This window comes from Telopea speciosissima, chromosome 5, assembly GCF_018873765.1.
Source record: "Telopea speciosissima isolate NSW1024214 ecotype Mountain lineage chromosome 5, Tspe_v1, whole genome shotgun sequence".
NCBI lineage: Eukaryota > Viridiplantae > Streptophyta > Magnoliopsida > Proteales > Proteaceae > Telopea > Telopea speciosissima.
The window spans coordinates 9,135,182-9,156,144 of NC_057920.1; the positions used below are offsets into that span (position 1 = coordinate 9,135,182).

At 44.9% G+C, this 20,963-nt stretch overlaps 1 protein-coding gene and 1 long non-coding RNA gene across 3 annotated transcripts; one reads left to right on the forward strand and one right to left on the reverse strand.

Annotated features, from left to right (window-relative positions):
- Window positions 1-668: 668 nt before the first annotated feature.
- LOC122662514 (indole-3-pyruvate monooxygenase YUCCA6-like) lies at window positions 669-14,248 on the reverse strand. Of its 2 annotated transcripts, none has more exons than XM_043858168.1 (5): window positions 14,140-14,248; window positions 13,118-13,733; window positions 11,825-12,073; window positions 11,034-11,156; window positions 669-973 (listed from the first exon to the last, which is right to left on the reverse strand). In XM_043858168.1, exons 2-5 carry the CDS (start codon window positions 13,730-13,732, stop codon window positions 683-685), a joined length of 1,278 nt encoding a protein of 425 aa, XP_043714103.1. In that variant the 5' UTR covers window position 13,733; window positions 14,140-14,248; the 3' UTR covers window positions 669-682. The 2 variants fall into 2 exon arrangements, with proteins under 2 accessions (XP_043714103.1, XP_043714102.1); XM_043858167.1 differs by lacking the exon at window positions 14,140-14,248 and adding an exon at window positions 13,821-13,917 and having other exon boundaries at window positions 13,118-13,781.
- Window positions 13,627-14,451, forward strand: LOC122662517. Its single transcript, XR_006333048.1, has 3 exons — window positions 13,627-13,735; window positions 13,835-13,839; window positions 14,221-14,451. It is a non-coding gene; the product is annotated as an uncharacterized LOC122662517 (long non-coding RNA).
- Window positions 14,452-20,963: the final 6,512 nt, after the last annotated feature.

A 20,963-nucleotide genomic window follows, 5' to 3' on the forward strand; every position in this document is an offset into this window, starting at 1 on the left:
CCCATTCGAATTTGCAGGCGAGCGAACTGCAACGATGGATACGTAAATCTTTAACCACTTTGTGAAGAAGGGAAGTCAGAGATAATTGAGCTTTTGGGTGCCATTTTAGTTGCTAAGCTGATGTGGTTTGGCACTGCTTACCAACTCCATGGTGGAAGATGATGGCACTTCGCTGATTCAGAGGTTCCTTAGCTGGTTTCAGAACCCTTTTCTTAGTTGGGACGAAACCTTCTTCTCTGTTCCGTGATGTGGCAGAACCAGAACATCTGGAAAACTAGGAACAGTAAAGTCTTCCAAGGTGTGTCTCCTAAGCCCTAATCCCCACAACTCGGTGATGAAACATTATCTCCCACCCCTGCAATCCGTTAAGATCAATTATGGATGGGGTAACTTAACTGGTGATGATCTATTCTCTCTTTTGGATGGTAGACAATGCTTGTATGTTCTATGGTAGTGAAAAAAAAAAGGTGTAACAGTTGGGAGAAGCAAGAGAATCGAGAAAGTCAGGATCCTTCTCAGTTCACACTAATTTTACTTTTATATGACTTCATATGACAGAAAGATGGATTCTTTACAAGGATTTGTTGCTCAGATGGATTAGAGCTCTTATTCAGATTGCTCAACTAAGAAATATGTTTGACAATGATCCCTTTTTAAGCCATGACAGATGAATTTCAAAGTGTCAACCAACTTGATTAACTTGAAGTCTTGAACGAAGAGATGAGATAGAAGAAATATGTGCGTGGAGCCGTGGGTGGGATACGATTCGTTCCATGTGGTAATCGAAGTGCAAATGCTTTGTCTCGGACTTCCATTGCCTTGCAATGTCTTGGGCAACTCTCTGTGCATCTATAGAAGCATCCTGCAAGCCTTGTTTGCTAAAGCCTACACTGTATAGTCCATTCTTGCCTTTCCAGCAGTTGGGGAATGGTGTTTTTGGAGATCCGTCATGCTTGTTAAAGAACTCTTCCTCCTTGTGAGAAGAAACAAAAAGTAACAAACAAAGCAGAGGTAACACCAATATCAAGAATGCATCTGTACAAAAACTTTATTGTGAAATGTGAAATATGATGTCTGCAAGTTTCACTTAGCATTCTAATGTTTGAATTCTTTGTTATGAGCGTGTGATGGTGTCCATTCCAAACAATTTAATAGGTATCCGGCATCTTGGATGGGCCAGTGTCCAAAAAAGGATACCGATTACTCAACTCTAATTGTTTTAAGACTGTTGCGTCAAGAAATCGTCGAGCGGTCCTGCGAGTGCCGTCACCTGCAAGTGGACCAAAGGGGTCAACAGAGAGAACCGGTGTGGTCCCGGCCTAGGGCTCTCCGATGCCAAAGTTAGATCTCCTGGCGCAAACAGATGAATAGTGATTATTCAGTATGAGTTTAGATGTCCCCGATGGGGTTGTGTACCTTGCCTTTTATAGTAGCATATGACGGTGTGGAGAGTCCCAGTTTGATGGCAATTGCGCCGTTGAGTGGATAGAGGTCCTGGGTAACGGGGCTCTATCCTGATTGGCCATCTCCCCGTGGGAGGGAGTGTCCTAGTGGCATCAGGATCCTTGGTGGATAGATACCCGCGTATGGTGATAACGTCCTTGGTACTTGAATCCGTCTGGATGACGTGACTTCTAAGCGGTGGTCTAGAGTCCTGGTGGTGACATGAGTCTTGTAGCGATACGATCGGGTCATAGGTGAGTGGCCCCCACCTCACGTTTGTGCCCACGATCTGTGCCTGGGTGAGAGGCCGCTCCTGGATGTGGCCACGCTGGGTGGTTGTCGCGCTGGGTGAGGCCGCGCCTAGGTGAGAGGCCGCGCCTCGGTAGCCACGCTGGGTGAGAGGCGCGCTGGATGTGGCCGCACCTAGGTGAGGCCGCGCTGAGTAGTGGCAGCGTGCGGGTGTGGCCGCGCTGGGTGGTGGCGCGCTGGGTGCGGGCCGCGCTGGGTGCGGCCGCGCTGGGTGTGGCCGCGCTGGAGTGCGAGGCGCGCTGGGTGCGGAGCCGCGCTGGGTGTGGCAGCGCTGGGTGTAGGCCGCGCGGGTGCGAGCCGCGCTGGGTGCGAGTCGCGCTGGTGCGGGCGCGCTGGGTGTGGCGCGCTGGGTGCGAGCAGCGCTGGAGTGCGGGCGCGCCGGGTGTGGTGCGCGCCTTGGTGTTAGCGCGCTGGGTGTGGCGCGCCTTAGTCTGGCGCGCCGGTATTGGGACCCCGGTTCGTTTCCCTTGGTTGGCGCCCGTGACACGTGGCGGCCACCGATTGGCCCGATGAATATTGGATGTATCATTTGCCCCCACTCTCTTGGGATAGGATGTCCAAGAGAGTAGATGCATAGTGAGGGGTCCGCGCAAACGGACTTTCCTTGCGGGGCTTACACCGTAACTCTAGTAATGAGGTAGGAGAGGTTGGGGTTCAAACCTTACCTCCTACACTTTTTTTTTTTTTTTTTTTTTTTCTTTATGCGGTGCGCCTAGGTGAGGCCGCGCGCTGGGAGCGAAGCCGCGCTGGGTGGCCGCACTGTGGGCTTGAGGCCGCTGGGTCACCGCGCTGCGTGAGGCGGCGCTGGGTGGCCGCCGCTGGGTGTGAGGTGCGCACTGGGATGGTGCTGTGGGTGTGAGGCCGCGCCTATGGTGGCCACGGTGTGGGTGTGATGGACCCTCATGCTTGTCCACTCCCCTTCTTCTTATCTCGTGATGGATCTGCTGTTTATACTTTGCAGGTGGTCTTCATTTCATTTTTCTTTGGCTTCTTGTCGGGAGATCGTTGCTCGAGCAAGTAGCTAGTCGCTTCATTATTTTATCCATGTCATCACCTAATGACTACGATCATTGCGGTCGTGGTTGGATCCCTTGAGGAGTCTTCTTCCCCGCGGATACTTTTTCTTCTTTGCCTTCCCCTGTTGGTAGTGAAGGGGAGGAGGAGGTTTCTGGAGATTCCACCCGGTAGGAATCGTAGGGCCTCAGAGCTTCTATTCGTTGGTGACCTTAGGAGTAAGTTGGCTTTCATTCCTAGCGTCTTGACTTCTTCGGACTTGGCGGTTCGCATCCTGGAGAAGACCCGTGATTATGACTTCTCAAGGTTCCCGAGGTCACTCTGTTGCTACACGAGGCTGCTATAGTGGCTCGTGTCTCTCCCGAGGATGATGTTGTGGTGACAGAGAGGGTGCCGTCTTACCGGAGGAGAGTGTTGCTTGTCCGGTGAGGCGATATGATGTCTCCTACGGATCGGAGAATTTGCTCCTCCATTAGATGCCCCGATTTTATAGATGTTCTTTACGGATGTTGACTTTTTGATGATAACTTTTGGATTGTGATGCTTACTTTTGTATGTCCTTGACTCTTTCTTTAGATGTTGATATGGTTTGATCCTTGTCGCCTTGATATTGATTGCATTGTCTCCTGGTGATTGTTTGCGCGTTGATGCTTTCGACCCTTGATAGTCATAGGATTTTGGTAGTGGCGTCGTGCCTTGGTGATCCTTGGACCTTGGTGGGTTAACGCCTTGGCGTAGAGCCTCGATGTTGGCATATCGCCTTAGGCACGAAGCCTCGGTGTTGGCATATCGCCTTAGGCACGAAGCCTCGGTGTTGGCATGTCGCCTTAGGCACGAAGCCTCGGTGTTGGCATATCGCCTTAGGCACGAAGCCTCGATGTTGGCATATCGCCTTAGGCACGAAGCCTCGATGTTGGCATACCGCCTTAGGCACGAAGCCTCGATGTTGGCATACCGCCTTAGGCACGAAGCCTCGGTGTTGGCATATCGCCAGGCACGAAGCCTCGATGTTGGCATACCGCCTTAGGCACGAAGCCTCGATGTTGGCATACCGCCTTAGGCACGAAGCCTCAATGTTGGCATACCGCCTTAGGCACGAAGCCTCGATGTTGGCATATCGCCTTAGGCACGAAGCCTCAATGTTGGCATATCGCCTTAGGCACGAAGCCTCAATGTTGGCATATCGCCTTAGGCACGAAGCCTCGTTGAGTAGTAGAAGAAGCGAGTATTCCGAATTTTTTTCAATTCATCCTTGAAAGCCGTAATGCCATCTACTACTCTTGTTGGTGGTGCCAAACTCATTGTTGTTACTTCGCGATAGTACTTCTTCAAGTATAGTGAGTTCAGTGCACGGTCTACCTTCTTGCCCCCGGAGTCTTCCGCGGTAGGTCCCTGGGCGTATTTGCTTGGAGACTATGTAGGGTCCTTCCCGGTTGGGTGACGACTTCCCGCATACGTGGGCTGTGATGCACTTGCCCTCCGTAGTACTAAATCTCCCTGGTGGAATAGCCTTTCCTTGACCCCTGTTGCGTCATGGTCACTGGCGATGCGTTCTTGGTAGGCGACGTTCCTTAGTAGTGCTCTTTCACGGACCTCATCTATAAAGTCTAGGTTCGGCGCGATCGTCGACATAGGTGCGTTCATTGAAGTGCGAGAACCCTATGGGACATGGGGCGAGACTTCTACGGCGCCAATGTTTGTGCCATATCTTTGGGCGGAATGGGCTCTCTCCTGTGGGCGTCCGTCTCGTAGTTTGGTATGCCCACGGGACGCTTGGTAGCTCTTCTACCCACTTGCCTTTGGCTCCTTCTAGCCTTTTCTTGACTCCTTCGGTAGCGTTACATTGGTGACCTCCACACGACCATTGGCTGTGGGTATGCTACCGACACGGCCGATAGTCGATGTTGTAGCCGTGAGAATGCTTGGAATTTAGGGTTGTTGAATTGTTTTCCATTGTGAAGTAGTCGATCGCGACGACCAGGTACTTCTTTCCTGGTCTTGCGGTGAAGTTGCCTAAGATGTCTAGTCCCCACATGGCAAAGGTATGGGGTTGAGGATTGATGTCACTTGGTGGCGGGTAGATGGGGTCTTGGGCGAACAACCGACATTGCTCGCACTTCTTGGCATATTGGATGGCCTCCTCTTGCATTCGTGGCCGTATAGTCCCGGCGGAGGATTTTGTAGGCTAGGGCTCGTCCCCCATGTGGCTTCCACCTATCCCCTCATGGACTTGGCTGGGCGTACTCTGTCCCCTTGGGTCCTAGGCAGGAGTAGTGGTCTTGTTGCCCCAGCTTGTACGATACCCGTCTAGGACGGTGTACTTTGCAGCTCTCATCCGACCTTCCTTGCCTCGGCCTTGTCTTACGGTAAGGCGTCGTCCTGTAGGTAGTTGAGTATAGGGTCCATCTAGCTAGGCCCCTCCTCAATCTCATTAACTTGCTTCTCGGCATGTTAGCTCATGTAATATTTCCACGTACCTTGCATTGGCTAGGTTTACGAGTTCATCATTGGCTAGCACTGGACAGTGCATCAACGATTGCATTCTCGATCCTTAGAACTCGAACCATCTCGAACTTCCCGACCTCGGACCTCGGACCTCGAACCTCGAACCTCGAACCTCGAACCTTGAACTTCTACCATGGTTTTTCGATTGTGGTCCTTGGCCATGGCCAAAGACCCCCATTTTATTTTTCTTTCTTCTCTCTTTTCTTCTTTGCTTTTGGGCGTGCCTTTGACGGATGGCACCCAAAATATTATTTTTTTTTTCTTGATAGGTGACGACCATAGCCCTTTGGCCGTGGCCTCTTGGTCGTGGTCTTTTGGCCATGGCCTCTTGTGTAGCCACTTGGCCTCTCTCTCTTCCTTTTTTTTTTTCTTTTCCTGGCTCTGCTCTGGTAAGGTGCATTCAACGACGAAGTCGCAAGGCTTGGCCTTTGATGGTAGTCTGGGTTGGAACCGATGTCATGCTCACTTAACTCCACCGCCCATGCTATCAATCTCCCGGAGACGTCCGCTTGTGTAGTATCTTCTTCGGGGTAGTGCGTGAGGACTATGATGGTATGGGCTTGGAAGTATGGTCGTAGCTTCCTGGCTGCCATTACCAATGCATAGGCTACCTTCTCGATCCTAGTGTACTGGTATCTGCATCGATCGAGGACATGGCGGCGTAGTAGATGGGCCTCGGACTTTGTCTTCTTCCTTAGACGATCTGCACGACCGCGACAGGGGTGGCGGCCGAGTAGAGCCGCAACTCTTCGTTAGGTTCCGGTCGCCCAAGCAAGGGTGGGCTCTCTAGGTACTCCTTCAATTCTCCGAACGCCTTTTGGCACTCTTCCGTCCATGTGAAGTCCTTAGGGCTTGGAGGTTCTTCAATATTTTGAAGAATGGTAAGCACTTATCACTCGATCGTGACACGAACCTGGAAAGGGCGGCAACCCTTCCATTCAACCTCTCGCACTTCCCTAACCGTTCGAGGAGGTGCCATCTCTTGGATGGCCTTGATCTTGGATGGGTTGGCTTCTATTCCACGGACCGAGACCATGAACCCCGGGAATTTTCCCGACGTTACAAAGGCGCACTGCGGGTTTAGCTTCATCTGGTTCCTCCTCGATCTGTGAATGCTTCCTCTAGGTCGGTCAGGTGTTGGTTGGTGTGGACGCTTTTCACGAGCATGTCATCCACATATACTTCCATGTTGCGCCCAATCTGCTCCTCGAACATCTTGTTGACCATTCTCCGATAGGTGGCCCTGCGTTCTTTAACCCGAACGGCATGACGTTGTAGCAATAGTTCTCTTTGTCCGTCGGAATGCGGTGTAAGACTCATCATCCTCATACATGAGGATCTGGTTGTATCCGGAGTAGGCGTCCATGAAACTCGGCATCTCATGGCCGGCGGTGGCGTCGTCGATGGGTCGATCCGGGCGATGGGTACTCATCTTTTGGGCATGCCTTGTTCAGGTCGGTGTAGTCGACACACATCCTCCACTTCCCACTTGGCTTTGGTACCATGACCACGTTGGCGAGCCAGGTTGGGAACTTCTCCTTTCTCGATGAACCCCGATCGGCTTAACTTCTCGACCTCCTCCTTGATTGCGCTTGTTGGTCGAGGGCGAGTTACGCCGCTCGTTGAACGGGCTTCTGGTAGGGTCGACATGTAGTCGGTGTTCCGCTATGGAGCGTGGTATTCTGGCATGTCGGAGGTCGACCATGCGAAGACATCCATGTTCGCTTGGAGGAGGTGTCCAAGCCCTTCTTTCTCGCTCCTTGCTTAGCAAGAGCCGACTGAACGACCTTGGAGGGGTCGTCTGGCCGAGGGGCCATGGGATGAGGTCTTCCCCTGGCTTTCCCCTTCTCTCCGTCAGTTCATCTCTTGGTCATCGATCATGCTCTCTAGGCAGAGTGCCATTCCACGGTGTTGCCATTATTCTTTTTCATGAAGGTGGCGTAGCACTCCCTTGCTTTCTTCGATCTCCTCGGACTTCGCCTACCCCATTCTCGGTGGGGAACTTCATCTTCGTGAAGTGGTGATATAACTCCTCTAAGGTGCATCGGTGATGGTCGCCCTAGGAGGCCGTTGAAGGACACCACGGACTTGACTACCATGAAATTTACCATGATGGTTACTTGTTGAGGGTGTACCCGAAGGTGACGGGTAGCTCTATGGTACCTCGATGGAGGCGGTGGCACCGAGAATCCATGGAGATAAGTGGGCTCTGGTTTGAGTGGTCGTCCCCGAACCCGAATCGTCGATAGGCGTCCAAGGAGAGTACGTCAACGACGCCTTGTGTCTATCGCACGTGTGCAGGTCGATTGGCTACCTCCACTGTACTACCAAGGCATCTTCATGCGGGAAGTTTAGTCCTTCCAAGTCTTCATCGAGAAGGAGATCACCGCCTCGATCTTGGCTATCTTCTTGGGCTTCTCTGCCACTCCCACGAACCTGGCATGAGCTTTAGCTTTACGGTGGACTCTTGCCCTGGTCCTCCAAGTATGGTGAGGATGGGAGGTCCCTTGGTGCCACTAGGTTCCGTGGCATCTCTCCGCTCTTACGGGCGGCTCTCTCTCGATCCGTTCTTCTTTCTTCTCGTCTCGGCTCCACTCTGTCTCCGTCGCGACCTCTATCTCCTTGGCCCGAGCGGTTGTCACGTCTCCCCTTCACATATTTGTTCAAGCTTCTGCTTTTACCAGTTGTTCTATCTCTCTCTTCAATTGATAGCACTCCTCGTGTCGTGCCCATTCTCTTTGTGGAAGAGACAATATTTGTTAGGGTTTCGCTTCTCTGGCCGCTAGCATGGGTCGTGGCCAATGGAGTAGGTCACGGTCTGGATCTCGCATGAGTATACGGGACTGGTGGTGTTCGATGGTGTGAACTCGGGGTGCTTTCCTCTCACTTCTCTACGGGCGCGGTCTGTCCTCCTGGATGGGCGATCGCTCTGCTCTTGTCGGCGCTCTGTCCTCGACCTCTTACCCTCTTTGCGGTCATCAGTGTCTGGCCTCTTGTTGTCCGTGGCTTGGCCTCGATTATTTTTGTTCTAGCTTGTAGTACCTCGGCCATATTTGCAAACTCGTTGCACCGCTCCAGGAGCTCTTTCATAGTCCTGGTCTCATGGCGTGCCAGGTCCTTGATCAAGTCCAGGTCCCTAATACCTCCTGCTAGGGCTGCATCGTGTCGGTCATCCAAGTCTCGAACCTCCGGGACTCCTTGGTGAACCGTAACGTATTCCCGAGAGATTCCCCAGGTTACGTACCACATTTAGTAGATTGACGGTGGTCTTCTTACGCTTGCGCCGCTTTGGAAACGGGTGACGAACTGTTCACATAGCTCGCAACGAGCATATAGATCTCGGTCGTAGCACGGAGAACCATGATGTGGCTGCTCCCTTAAGGGACGCAGGGAATGCCCGACAGGATACCACGTCCGACCCCCATACGGCGTCATCATGCCATTAAAGTAGTTGATGTGGTCATTAGGGTCGGTGGTACCTTGTAGAGTTCAAAGGTGGGTAGTCGAAACCGGAAGGTAGTGTGGTGACATGATCTCTGCCGAGAAGGGGTGTTGTCCAGGTATGGAATGTGTCTCGCCTTTGGTTTGCTTCTTCAACCCTTCCGACTTCTCATCCAGGTCGCGGAGTCTTTGATCGAGCTCCTCGTCCCGTATACGCCCCCACGCTGGCCGAACGTTCGCCGCGACCTCGTTCACGCTCTCTCTGGATGTCCCCTCCCGCCTTGAGTGTTGGTAGGATGGGGAATGGTCACGCCGTGATGAATCCTGTCGTGAAGGTGAAGGGGTGGCTTCGTCGTGGTATGTGACTTTCTTCTAGTCGTCCAGTCGAACACGAGACCTCCGGACCGATCTCTGCGGGCTAGACACCTCGCCCGGGTGTTGGCGTCCTCCCACGTTCGACCGTGGTGAGAGGTCTCTTGTTCTCCTGGGATCTTTGGGAAGGCTCCCCTGTGCGGAGTGGGGTTGCTCGTCGCGCAGTCTCTCGATCTCGCGCCCCGGGAGATGATCTCCTAGGGTTTGGCTCTTGTTGAGGTATGGACTCCACCCTTGCTTTGGTGAAGTCCTCCGACGGTGAGATGTCGCCGCCTGGGTATTCTCGAAAGAGTCGTTGTTCACCGAGGATCTGCCGTTGCGGTCGTTGATCGACCCACATGGGCTGGAGCATTGGGGTCAAGTGTCACCTCCACCACCACATCGTTGGCCTCGTCATTGTTGGGCTCGGCGATCACGCCCCGGTTATTAAGGGGATCTCCTCCTCCCAGAGGGACATGGTCTGTCGTTGGCTCTGCGGCGAGAGCCCTCTGGGGGTGGTGATCCATTCCTTGCTCCGTTGTTGGTGGTGGTAGTCTTCCTTCGTGCCATTGAATGAGTATGGAAGCGAGCTAGTAGTCGTAATGGCTAGCGTCGTTCCCTGAGGCGCCAATCTGTTGCGTCAAGAAATCGTCGAGCGGTCCTGCGAGTGCCGTCACCGCAAGTGGACCAAAGGGGTCAACAGAGAGAACCGGTGTGGTCCCGGCCTAGGGCTCTCCGATGCCAAAGTTAGATCTCTGGCGCAAAAGGATGAATAGTGATTATTCAAGATGAGTTTAGATGTCCCGATGGGGTTGTGTACCTTGCCTTTTATAGTAGCATATGACGGTGTGGAGAGTCCCAGTTTGATGGCAATTGCGCCGTTGAGTGGATAGAGGTCCTGGGTAACGGGGCTCTATCCTGATTGGCCATCTCCCCGTGGGAGGGAGTGTCCTAGTGGCATCAGGATCCTTGGTGGATAGATACCCGCGTATGGTGATAACGTCCTTGGTACTTGAATCCGTCTGGATGACGTGACTTCTAAGCGGTGGTCTAGAGTCCTGGTGGTGACATGAGTCTTGTAGCGATACGATCGGGTCATAGGTGAGTGGCCCCCACCTCACGTTTGTGCCCACGATGCTGTGCCTGGGTGAGAGGCCGCTCTTGGATGTGGCCACGCCTGGGTGGTTGTCGCGCCTGGGTGAGGCCGCGCCTCGGTGTAGCCACGCCTGGGTGAGAGGCCGCGCCTGGATGTGGCCGCACCTAGGTGAGGCCGCGCCTGAGTAGTGGCCGCGTCTGGGTGTGGCCGCGCGCTGGGTGGTGGCCGCGCTGGGTGCGAGGCAGCGCTGGGTGCGAGGCGCGCTGGGTGTGGCGGCGCTGGGTGCGAAGCAGCGCTGGGTGCGAGGCAGCGCTGGGTGTGGCCGCTGGGTGTAGGCCGCGCACAGAGTGCAGCCGCGCTGGGTGTGGCCGCGCTGGGTGTAGGCGCGCGCTGGGTGCAGGCCGCTGGGTGCGAGTCAGCGCTGAGTGCGGAGCATGCGCTGGGTGTGGCGCGCTGGGTGTAGGCCGCGCTGGGTGCGAGCCGCACCGCCTGGGTGCAGGCCGCGCCTGGGTGTGGCCGCGCCTTGGTGTTGGCCGCGCCTGGGTGTGGCCGCGCCTTGGTGCTGGCCGCGCCCGGGTATTGGGACCCTGGTTCGTTTCCCTTGGTTCGGGTCGCCCTGTGACACGTGGCGGCCACTGATTGGCCCGATGAATATTGGATGTATCAAAGACTATCCAAAATATCAACTTTACTTTACCAACATATCCTCTTTCTTGTTTTCCATCCATGGTTTAGGCCCTAAATTAGATAATTTAGGTTATTTAGTGGATATATTTTAGGACAGTGCCCCGTCAAAGATTTGAGTCACCAAGTTCTGGAATGATGATATTGAAACATTTCTGTTTTCACTATATACAAGTTAGTTCCATTTTACCTTTAGCCATGAAGGTACATTGCTTCTGTAGCCTGTAGCTAGAATCACCGAGTCAAATTCTGCTACTCCTCCATTCACAAATTCTGCGCCTCTGGCTGTGAGTCTATGTATACCAGGAACAACCTGGAGACACCACGAAGAATGAGACATTAACAATGCAACTCATGAATGCCTTCCTGTACATAAGCATTCGTGTCATGCTCCCCTGTTTCTGTGTTGAGATTCCTCTTTTGGATTTGATCCTTTATTTTGTCCGTCTAAATCATGGTTAAATACTCCTAAAAATTTATTCTTGTATATTAGAAAGACTATAATGTCATCTTGTCTTGAAGTACACTTGATGGTTTTACAGAAAAAAGAAAAAAAAAACAAAATTGACCTAACTTTCCCTTCATAAGATCTTTTCCAAAGAACTACTTAATCATTTATTTCATTATATCTTTGTTCTTGGTGTCAGAGCTTGGCCCAACATCCCAATTTGTTGATGCCCATTGATGCCCATATATCATGCATAATCCCAGTGAATGTAGCATAGAACTTAATTGGGTAAGTATAGGAATTTGAAATCCACCCACACCCAAAACCCCCAAATTTATTTGTCTTGAAATCTTGAGCCTCTGCAACTCAATTTTCTGAAAGAAAAAGTAGTAGTCTCATTTTTATGTAATACCATAGGATGTGTTAGTAACCAACCATTAGAGACATTTAGAACTAGTAACAATTCTTTCCCCCAATAAACTCCAACAGTGAAGAAAATATTTAATTAACAGAAACTAGTGGGGACTAGGGACCTTGATTTGACCAGTCCTGATTTTGGCTAAAGTACCAACATCCAAAACTGGGGTCTTTCCAGTAGTTTTCTTCAATTCAAGGGGCCCAATTTGGGGTCTCCTAAGACCGAATTGCCGTGTATCTCCAAGAATTAACCGCGAACTGAGGATTAGAAACCGATCAACTATCCTTAGAGGAAGCCACTTAAGTAACCACATTGACAGACCAAATGTTGATCTCCCAAGCATTTCCTTGGGCAAAATATGCAACTGCAAGATCGTATATTAAAACCAGTTAGAAATGAATGGAAATGAAATATCATAGAAAGATTTTCTAGGATGAAGTGCCATGGTAAAACCAATAAAATTCAGAGGGAGAAAAGTAAGGATGTGGAAAGAAATGTTACTCCAATGATTGCCATACATTCAACTCTGTGTATTTAGAAAAGAAGCCAAATAAAAAAAAAATGTAAGAGATCTTAAAAGTATAAAACAAAAACAAAAATTGGAAGCTAGCATTGACAGCAAGAAAAGAGTTTGCATACTGAAGTAATGATGAAATAAGTATGCAATCTTTCTTGTAGTGCCTTCCATTCCATTATTCTGATCAAGAAAGAATCTCTTCCAAATGACCAAGTCATAATGAGATAAAAAAAATGAGTATCACTTCAAGACCGACAGGGTAAGGGCTTATGCCCGAGCAAGGGATAGACTCCCAGTCACATGTAGAGTCCCGTCGACTGGGAAGGATTTTTTCGATGGATTTTGGACTCAAGTCTACTTGTGCCGCAGTTGTTGAATGATCTACTCCACACAGGTGTGTGCTTAAAGGACTAGGGCTCATGAACCCTTTCTTTTGTAGAAAAGATGGACATGGATCATGAAGTGCTTGTCATGAATTTCAAATACAAGTGAATGTTACTGGACATGAAGTTCAAATCTAAAAGAGCAGGAGACAGACAATATAGTTGAAAGAATATCATGGAGTGCAGAATTACAAATTCAAAGAAAACACCAAACTCAAAACAAATATTAAAATAAGAAAGTTATACCAAAAAAAAGAAGGTGCAAAATGATTTCCTGATGAAGAAAAGAACAAAATGATTGGTGGTTTGGGAAATTAGTTTAATAGTGCAAAACATTAAGCCAATTATAAAATTCACTGGTCCTAGTATCAGGCCACCTGACTTGGTGACTATAATTCATTCTAGTCAAAACAAGAATACAAAAGAAATGGGGTAGTTAAAATCACAAGCAAGGAATGAAGAGAAGCTAATTATTATTATAAAATGAACAATAGAAATAGCATGTTACCTCGTTTCTTACTACCATGAAAGGCTGGGCACCATTGTTACATAAATCCAAGCTAATCTCCATGCCTGAGTTCCCACAACCAACAACCAAAGTCTTCTCACCTTTGAAATTGGCTCCATTTTTATACAAACTAGAATGGAGGTATCCCCCCTGGAAATCTGAAATCCCAGGAATCTCAGGCAATATAGGTTCTGCATTCTCTCCTGTTGCCACAATCAACCAGCGACAAAAAAATCTGTACCTCAGGGTCTGCACCCTCCAGAATCCCATGGTTGAATCATATTCTGCCTGTTGAACCTCCTCCCCAAACACAGGCTCAATAGAGAAGTGCTTAGCATAGGCATCTAAGTAGCTTATGAACTGTAATTTTGTTGGGAATGCAGGAAAATCTGGTGGTAATGTCATATGAGGGAGCTCACAGAATTTCCGAGGGAGGTGAACTGTTAGGCAATCATATGCTTTAAGTTTCCATAGGGAGGCTAAACAGTTCTCTCTTTCAAGTATCAAATAGGGGACACCTTTTTCTTTGAGGCATGCAGCTGTGGCTAGCCCAGAAGGCCCTGCACCAACTATCACAGTTCCAGGAACCGAAACACACTTTAATTGTGACTTCATCCTGTCAAAGAATACCTCATTAAACCTTAGAAGTATTCAGATTTTAATTTCCTGTTGGTTGGACTGTCTTTCCTTTCTTCAATTTTTCCCTAACTAGTGAAGTGAGAGTAACAAGCAGGAAAACAACAGAAAAGAAAGAGCAACATACAATTCAAAGTTAAAAATATCTTTCTCTAATTTTCCAGATGAGTAAAGCAGATTAAACTTTAGTATATGAAAGAGAGATGATATTTTGGCAGCTCTAGTGAACAAAAATCAGAAAGAAGTGGTCATGAAGAAAATAGGCAGATATCTTCTTGGCATCCCAAGGAGGTTGGCTGAAAAGAAAGAGAAGGAATGAAATATATTTATACTTTATAGCATGAAGAAAAAGGAAAAGATACTAATATTATGGATGGGTTCCCCACCTTTGGAGGAATCCTGTACATGAATAAGAAAGCTAACCGCAAATCCAGAATATGGTTGCTGAATCTCACTTAGAGTTGGAGCTGAAATTTGCATACTACCTGTTAGCTTGGGTTGTCAATGTATATTAAGAAGCGAAAAGAGTGGGAAGTAATTTGCTCAGTTGAAGTTGATGAAAGATGTATTGACAAGAGAATATAATGATACTGAAAATTTATTGCCAAGAAGTGAAGCTTCCTTAATAAAACAATGGGTAAGAGGTGGGGGGGAGAGAAAAAGAGAAGTTTTCTTGTAGTCTCTGAAAATTTTAGGTGACATTGAAGGCCTATCTTTGAACAGTAGCTCCTCCCAAGTTGATGTTAAAGGAGCGAATCTTAATTAATCCGAGAATTTTCTTCTACAATGGGCATCATTCATGTTGTTTATGCATGTGTTTTGATAAACTAACAAAGTTGTAATCAAAGTGGTAGACAATCTTGGTAATTAAGGATGTGATGTGATAGTTTATAAACTTAGCAAATCTTCTAAACTAGTGCAGAATCTAGAAAAGTTTGTATTCCATTTAAGGATCTTGGTTGGCTTCAGCAAATAATCTTGGGTTTATATTTGCGTGTTGTGGTTGCTTAGAGATAACATTCCAACTCCCTTCCTGTTGTTAGGTTGTGAACTTCTGTTCTAATCATTATTGAAGTGGTCCGTGTCTGCCTAACACCTTAATCTCTTGTCAGATGAGGTCCTTTTCAAATGGAGAGAGAACATTTTTGTGGCTGTAAATTTGCACCACAAAAACCCTAATGACATGAGATTGAAAAATAGTTTTTGATTCCTAGTTGCCCATTTAACTGCAGTTGCGATGCTTGGAGACGCATTAATATTGGAGTCGTAATGTTCCTTTGTGAAGACTTACGTGATGCTAGTGAGTTTTTGATTCAATGAATTTGAGGATCTTGCTACAAGAAGTAAGTTTCATTGATTTTTTGTTATTTTTACTGACTAAAAGAGGAATACAATGGACCAAAATGAAGACCAAACATGATTCACCACTGATTCTAAAAAAGGGGGAAGAATATCAACGAGGATCGAGATCAAGTGCCGTCGGTTCCTATTTAAATCGGGCAATTCACCTGATCTGGTTCCGATTCGTATGGTCCAAAGACCAAATTCTTTCATAATTTTAGCATGATAACTATCGGTAACATGATATTGGGTGAAATAACTATGAAGGCCATATTATTGTTATGGAGAAAGAATGCTGCCAGGCTGCGTAGTGTATGCTAGTGCTTCTTTGTTTCTCTCTCTTCCCTTCTATGAAATGACATAACTACCCTATTGTGGGAGAGAGAGAGAAATACCTTTCTCCAGTCCATTCAGTGGGCCATATCCCATGATTGAAGAGATTCTTTCTTCATCATTGATGAAGAGAAACTGGGGTCCGATAAATTGGAAAAAAGAGAAAGATTGGGTTTAATTCGATTTGTCCGGAGTAGATAAATTCACAAGGTTTTATCCCAGGATCGAACATGGGATTGGGCCTCCATCAATTCTGGTCAGACTTAGATCAGAATCGACCTGAATTGATTGGAACCCTAAAATTGGAATCTAGAAGAAGTTAAGATTTCTTTAAAGCTGTGATTTTTTTTTTTTGGGGAACTTTTGATTCTATAAACTTGTGGATCTTGCTGTAAGATGTAAGTTTTATTGATTTTCAGTTATTTTACAGACTCAAGATAGAAAATAACAAAAGATAAAGATCAAACATGAATCATGGGCAATTCAAAAGAGAGTTGCAGGAATTGTCCACAATCAAGATCGGGCTCGGCCAATTACGACTCTAATTGTCCTATTAGATTCTGATTCCTCAACCATGTATTAATCATTTACATTTGAAGAAACATGTGCCTAAAGTCTGCCTTTCTTTTTTCTATTAAATTTTCATTTAGGTTTTTGTAACACCTATTTATTCACAAGTATCCAAACTAATGTAATTTTCTCAAACCTTTGGAACCAAATAGGATTTGAATCAGATAATTCAGAAAATTTGATTTGGGAAAATAATTCCTAAATTTACTAACCATGACCCCACTAGCTGTATCCTTATTTGACTTAGGTTATAGAGAGAATTTCTGTTGCCTAATAATAATTGATAGGACATTAGTTATAAATCTTAGTTATATATTGAAGTGCCATGAATCTAGTCTCATGGATGACACAATATTGTCCACTTTGATAGGTGGGATTCACGGCTTTAAAACTCGATGTGGGATTTTTCATTTTTCCATCATTCTACATATACAACTCGTCAACTACATCATTATATAAGAGCCTTTTATTTAGGAACATCGTCTAGAACTCTAATACCTAATTAGTTTAAGTTGGCACTAACTCAAGGATGCATAATCAACCAACAGCTTCTTATGTCCATTTCCTCTCTCTCCTTTCCTTTAATGGAGTTCTAGGAAGGTTTTCTTCTTTTTTTGGCATCAAATGCCATGCTACTAAGAGACCCTCTTACCATGGTAATTTCCAAAGGATTTCCCTCCTTAAGAAGAGAATGGAGGGTCATAGTCAAAGCTTTACATGAGAGTTTGTGGATTCCATTGGTTGCCATTAAAAGCAAAAAATTGTTTCTTAAAACTCAAATGGCCCAACAAATACTAGTAAAGGCACTTTTAATTTCAGATTAAGATGTATCATTTGGTGGTTCTAATCACCACTTCCACCCATCTCAATAGTATAATTCCCAAAAATATAGGTTTTGAGAACTAGTGAGGAAAGAAACTGTATTGCTATTGAATGAGGGTAATAACAAATGCTCAACACTTTCAATCTCTTCTTCCCAAACAGGAAAAGTTCAATCCATACCTTGTATGTAACTAGAAGGAACATTTTTTTATTGGTATTGTCCTAATAAGGGACTCAAATCATATCAAACCCTTTGAAGATGGTAACCATCTATTTCCCCTAACTTAAATAGCATCACCATTGCTAACAAGTAACCTCATATGGTTCCATATGAATTAAGAGTTCTAGAGAAACAAGATCCTGCCTTGTTAGTATTTCAATTCCATAAGAAAGCTAAAAAGCTACAAATTAATGACCTTAAAAGAATTCTATGACTTGGAAGATTTTCATCAAGGAGAATTCTCCAATAGGACTTTACATTTATATTTTCCTTTTTTTGGTAAATTTCATATTTTTAACCAATGTGTTCTTGGCAATATTAGAGAGCATTGAACTTGAACAACTATAGTTAATTTCCTCCTTAATCTAATTTGTGAGTAGTGAGACTTCTAACCTAATTACCATACATAGCAACCTGTAACAAATGCAAATTGTCCTAGAATTGCTTCTACTATTCAAGTTTCAAAGCAAAAGCTGTAGCTGGTTTATGCATGTGTCTTCCTAGGAAATATACCCTTTGAAACCCCCTAAGCATAGTAACATAGATCTTGTCATGTAAACTAACAAATGTTTTCATATAATTGTTTTTCAGATTAAAAAAATACTTACCCCAAGATTCTCCACCTTCCCCCCCCCCAACCCCAAAATAATAATAATAATAATAATTTTCATAGGTTCTTCTTTGTTTGAGGTTGGGGAAAATTATACACCGGAGATATAGATTTAGAGAGAAGTTCCTTTTGTCTAAGAAATACGTAGGTACAATCATGTAGGCTCCGTTTGGTTTCAAGGGAATTAAAGAAAAGGAAGTGAGAATTTTTAAACCTACAAAGGAAACTTTGGTAATCATTATCTACATGATTGTATAAACTACTAAAGTTTCTTCCCATATTTAGTAATGATGCTTTTAGATGTAATTTTTATTTTACTTTTCAAATCCAAGAGATTTAGATGGATAATGAAATTTTATAACTAAATATAGAATGATTTGGAGTTAGTAATATAATCATGTGGGTAATGATTACAAAAAAAATTCTTTTTTAGGTTTGATTCAATGCTGATCGACATTAAATTAAAATTTGATCAAAATTTTACATCTAATACACTATTTAATTTGGTGGGTGTTCTGAACTCAAAAGTCAAATCATGTGACTTTATGATTTTTTAAGGGGAGGGGGGGATTTGACTTTAATATTTGTTTAAACAAAACTTAAAACTAACTAAAGAAGTCAACAATTGATCAGAAAACTTCAATTGGATCCATTTGATTTCTCTTTACCCACAAAATCCGTATTCGAAAAAGAAATAATAAAAATATAATATTTTGACTACGATTTTTTTCTGATCAAAGCATATCTTTTCTTTTTTTTTTTAATCACGAATTCTTTTCCTTGATTAATAATAATTGTAAAATAGGATACTAGATCCAATCAAAAAAATTATTATGAATTTTTCATTATTTTTCATTCTTTTCTATAACTTTACCATTTTCCTTATACAATGGTATTGTCTGACTCGTCTTCCACTTCAAAACACCTAAAAAGACAATATTAAATTGTAATTATCACCAATCAAAAGAGTAGAATTTTATTTTAAGTGCAGTAAATGCCAAGGTGGCATTTGATTTTTCTTTAAAAAGCTTGTTTTCTGCTTTTAAAACTCACCATCAAGATCATACCAGAAAGAAAAAAACTCACCAAGAGAACATTTGCTAATCCATTTTATAGAACTAATCTTGTGTATAAAGTTGCATACTCATCTTTTTTTCCTTTAAATAGGTAATTAATTACAATCACATATATATATATATCTACAACATCATCACCACATTACAACTTCTTCTTGTTAGTCATGCAATTCTGGTTTTGAGTCTCATGCTTTGCTAACTGCATTTGCAGTACTATTAGGTAGTTGTCTATGTAACAAGAGAGCAACAAGGGTGACCACATACATTTGGCAATAATGAAAGAGTTCTCCAAAAAGCGTACTTATCTGCCATTTTAATGTGAATGTCCACTTACTTGAATGACTAAACTGACCCTTGACACTATGGTAATGACAATGGTTTGGTTGGCAATAAAAAGTTGACCATCCCTTGCTTGTATGATCATGATCCTCATGACCATGTCAAGAAAGCCACCATAGAAGGGTGGAGGTGGAGGTGGAGGTGGAGGTGGCGGCGTTGGAGTTGGGTGGTGATGAGATCATTAGGAGAAGAAGAAGGGTGACGTTTTCCTTTTAACATGACATTATTGATTTGCTCATCAAATAATTAACCATGTGCTATTTAAAGAGCAAGAATGAAATCAATTTCAATTCCAATTCCAATTTCAAAATTGAAACAGTTGCTTTAGTTGTTTCAGAATTTTTATTCCATCTGATTTCTATTTCACTAAAATAAAGTGTACAAATCAAATCAAATAATTTCTGAAACAAAAACCACCATGTAAACTCCAATAACAAATCAGGCCTTAAACAAATCGATAAATAATTTGATGATTCCAGCACCTAAACAGTTTGATTCGAATTGCGATAAACTGTTTTTACATTTGTCAACAAATAGGCGCCTGTGAGCTATCGATGGGATTTCCGCCTGAGGAGGTTGGTAAGCCTCCTTGAGTGTTGTTGACTGTTGAAGGCACCAAGACGAGCAAGCACAACTAGTGTTTCAAAATTCAGTGAATCAGTCGATTTGTATCAGAATCGGTCTGGATCAATCCCGATTTCTATCATTTTGTGTTGGAATATTCACACCAAGATTCCCTTCATTTCTACCTTTCGGGCAAAGTCTAAGATTCTTTCGATCAATTCTGATCCGATTTGAATCAAAATCAGCAGAGACTGATTCCATCATTGATTCCTGGTTTTAACACCCTGGAAGGCGTTAAGGGTGTCAATGTGTACCAAGTACCGAATACCAAAACTATTTTCATACCGAATTATCTATACTTTGTACCGAATAAATTCGATATGGTATCGATATGAGATACCTGTACCGAATCAATATTTGATATAGTACCTAATAATATTGGATCGATTCGATACGATATCGGTATAAGATAACTATACCAAATCAATATTCGATACGATATCAATATGGAGTATATGTGCAATGAACCGTATTGAACCGAAACCTTACCAATATCCCAAAACCGTATCGATTGACATCTTGGGCTGCAAGCACCTCTTAGTTGTGTCTATTAATAGCGAGAGAGAGAGAGAGAGAGAGAGAGAGGATTTGGAGGTTATAAAAGAGGAGTCGTACAGCCAGAATCCCAACAAAGAAGAACAAAGGCTGCCTCGCCATGAATTATTTGCATAAACAAAAATGGACGATGATACCATAAGGGATTCGATGAAATTAATAATTTCTGTTTTTCAAGATGGAAAACGAAGTAGGAGTTCTTGTAGTAGTACAAGAAGATTCAGAGAATTAATTCCTAGAGGGCTTCACGTTGCCAAAGAAGAAGAAGAAGTTTTTGGTGAAAACGAGGTTGGAGGCAGGTGTCTTACTCGCCTCGCCAGATTCAAAGGCAACGCTACTCATAATAATGCCTCCCTCAAATTGGTTAGAATGAAAGAGACAACAGAGAAGAAGACATCACCAATTCATAATGGGATACGACGAATAGTTATCATCGCCGGAATACTTCTCTTCTTTTACTCCCTGAGAAGTTAAATATTGACTCGCTTTCAGCCCTTCCTTCTTCTACATTCCAACTTCCAATGTTTTAGATCTTATTATAAAATTCTCCTTCCTCAGAAATGTTCCAAATCCTCTGGAATAGGCACTTATATCTGAAATTTCAACAATTTAAGGGTTTTGATCATTGAATGGGTCATATTGAATCGTTAGAAATCAGGAGCAGCAGTGACCATCGATTTCGATCTGATCTGATTTCCGATTCCCACTTCAAGGGCAATT

Bases quoted from the DNA above. Each gene is read 5' to 3' on its own strand.
- LOC122662514 (XM_043858168.1), bottom strand. From the start codon at position 13,732: ATGAAGTCACAATTAAAGTGTGTTTCGGTTCCTGGAACTGTGATAGTT. The intron at 12,074-13,117 runs GTAACATGCTAT...ACGATCTTGCAG, and splicing joins TCATGGTAGTAAGAAACGAG to TTGCATATTTTGCCCAAGGA. The intron at 11,157-11,824 runs GTCCCTAGTCCC...TGGTGTCTCCAG, and splicing joins TCAGGACTGGTCAAATCAAG to GTTGTTCCTGGTATACATAG.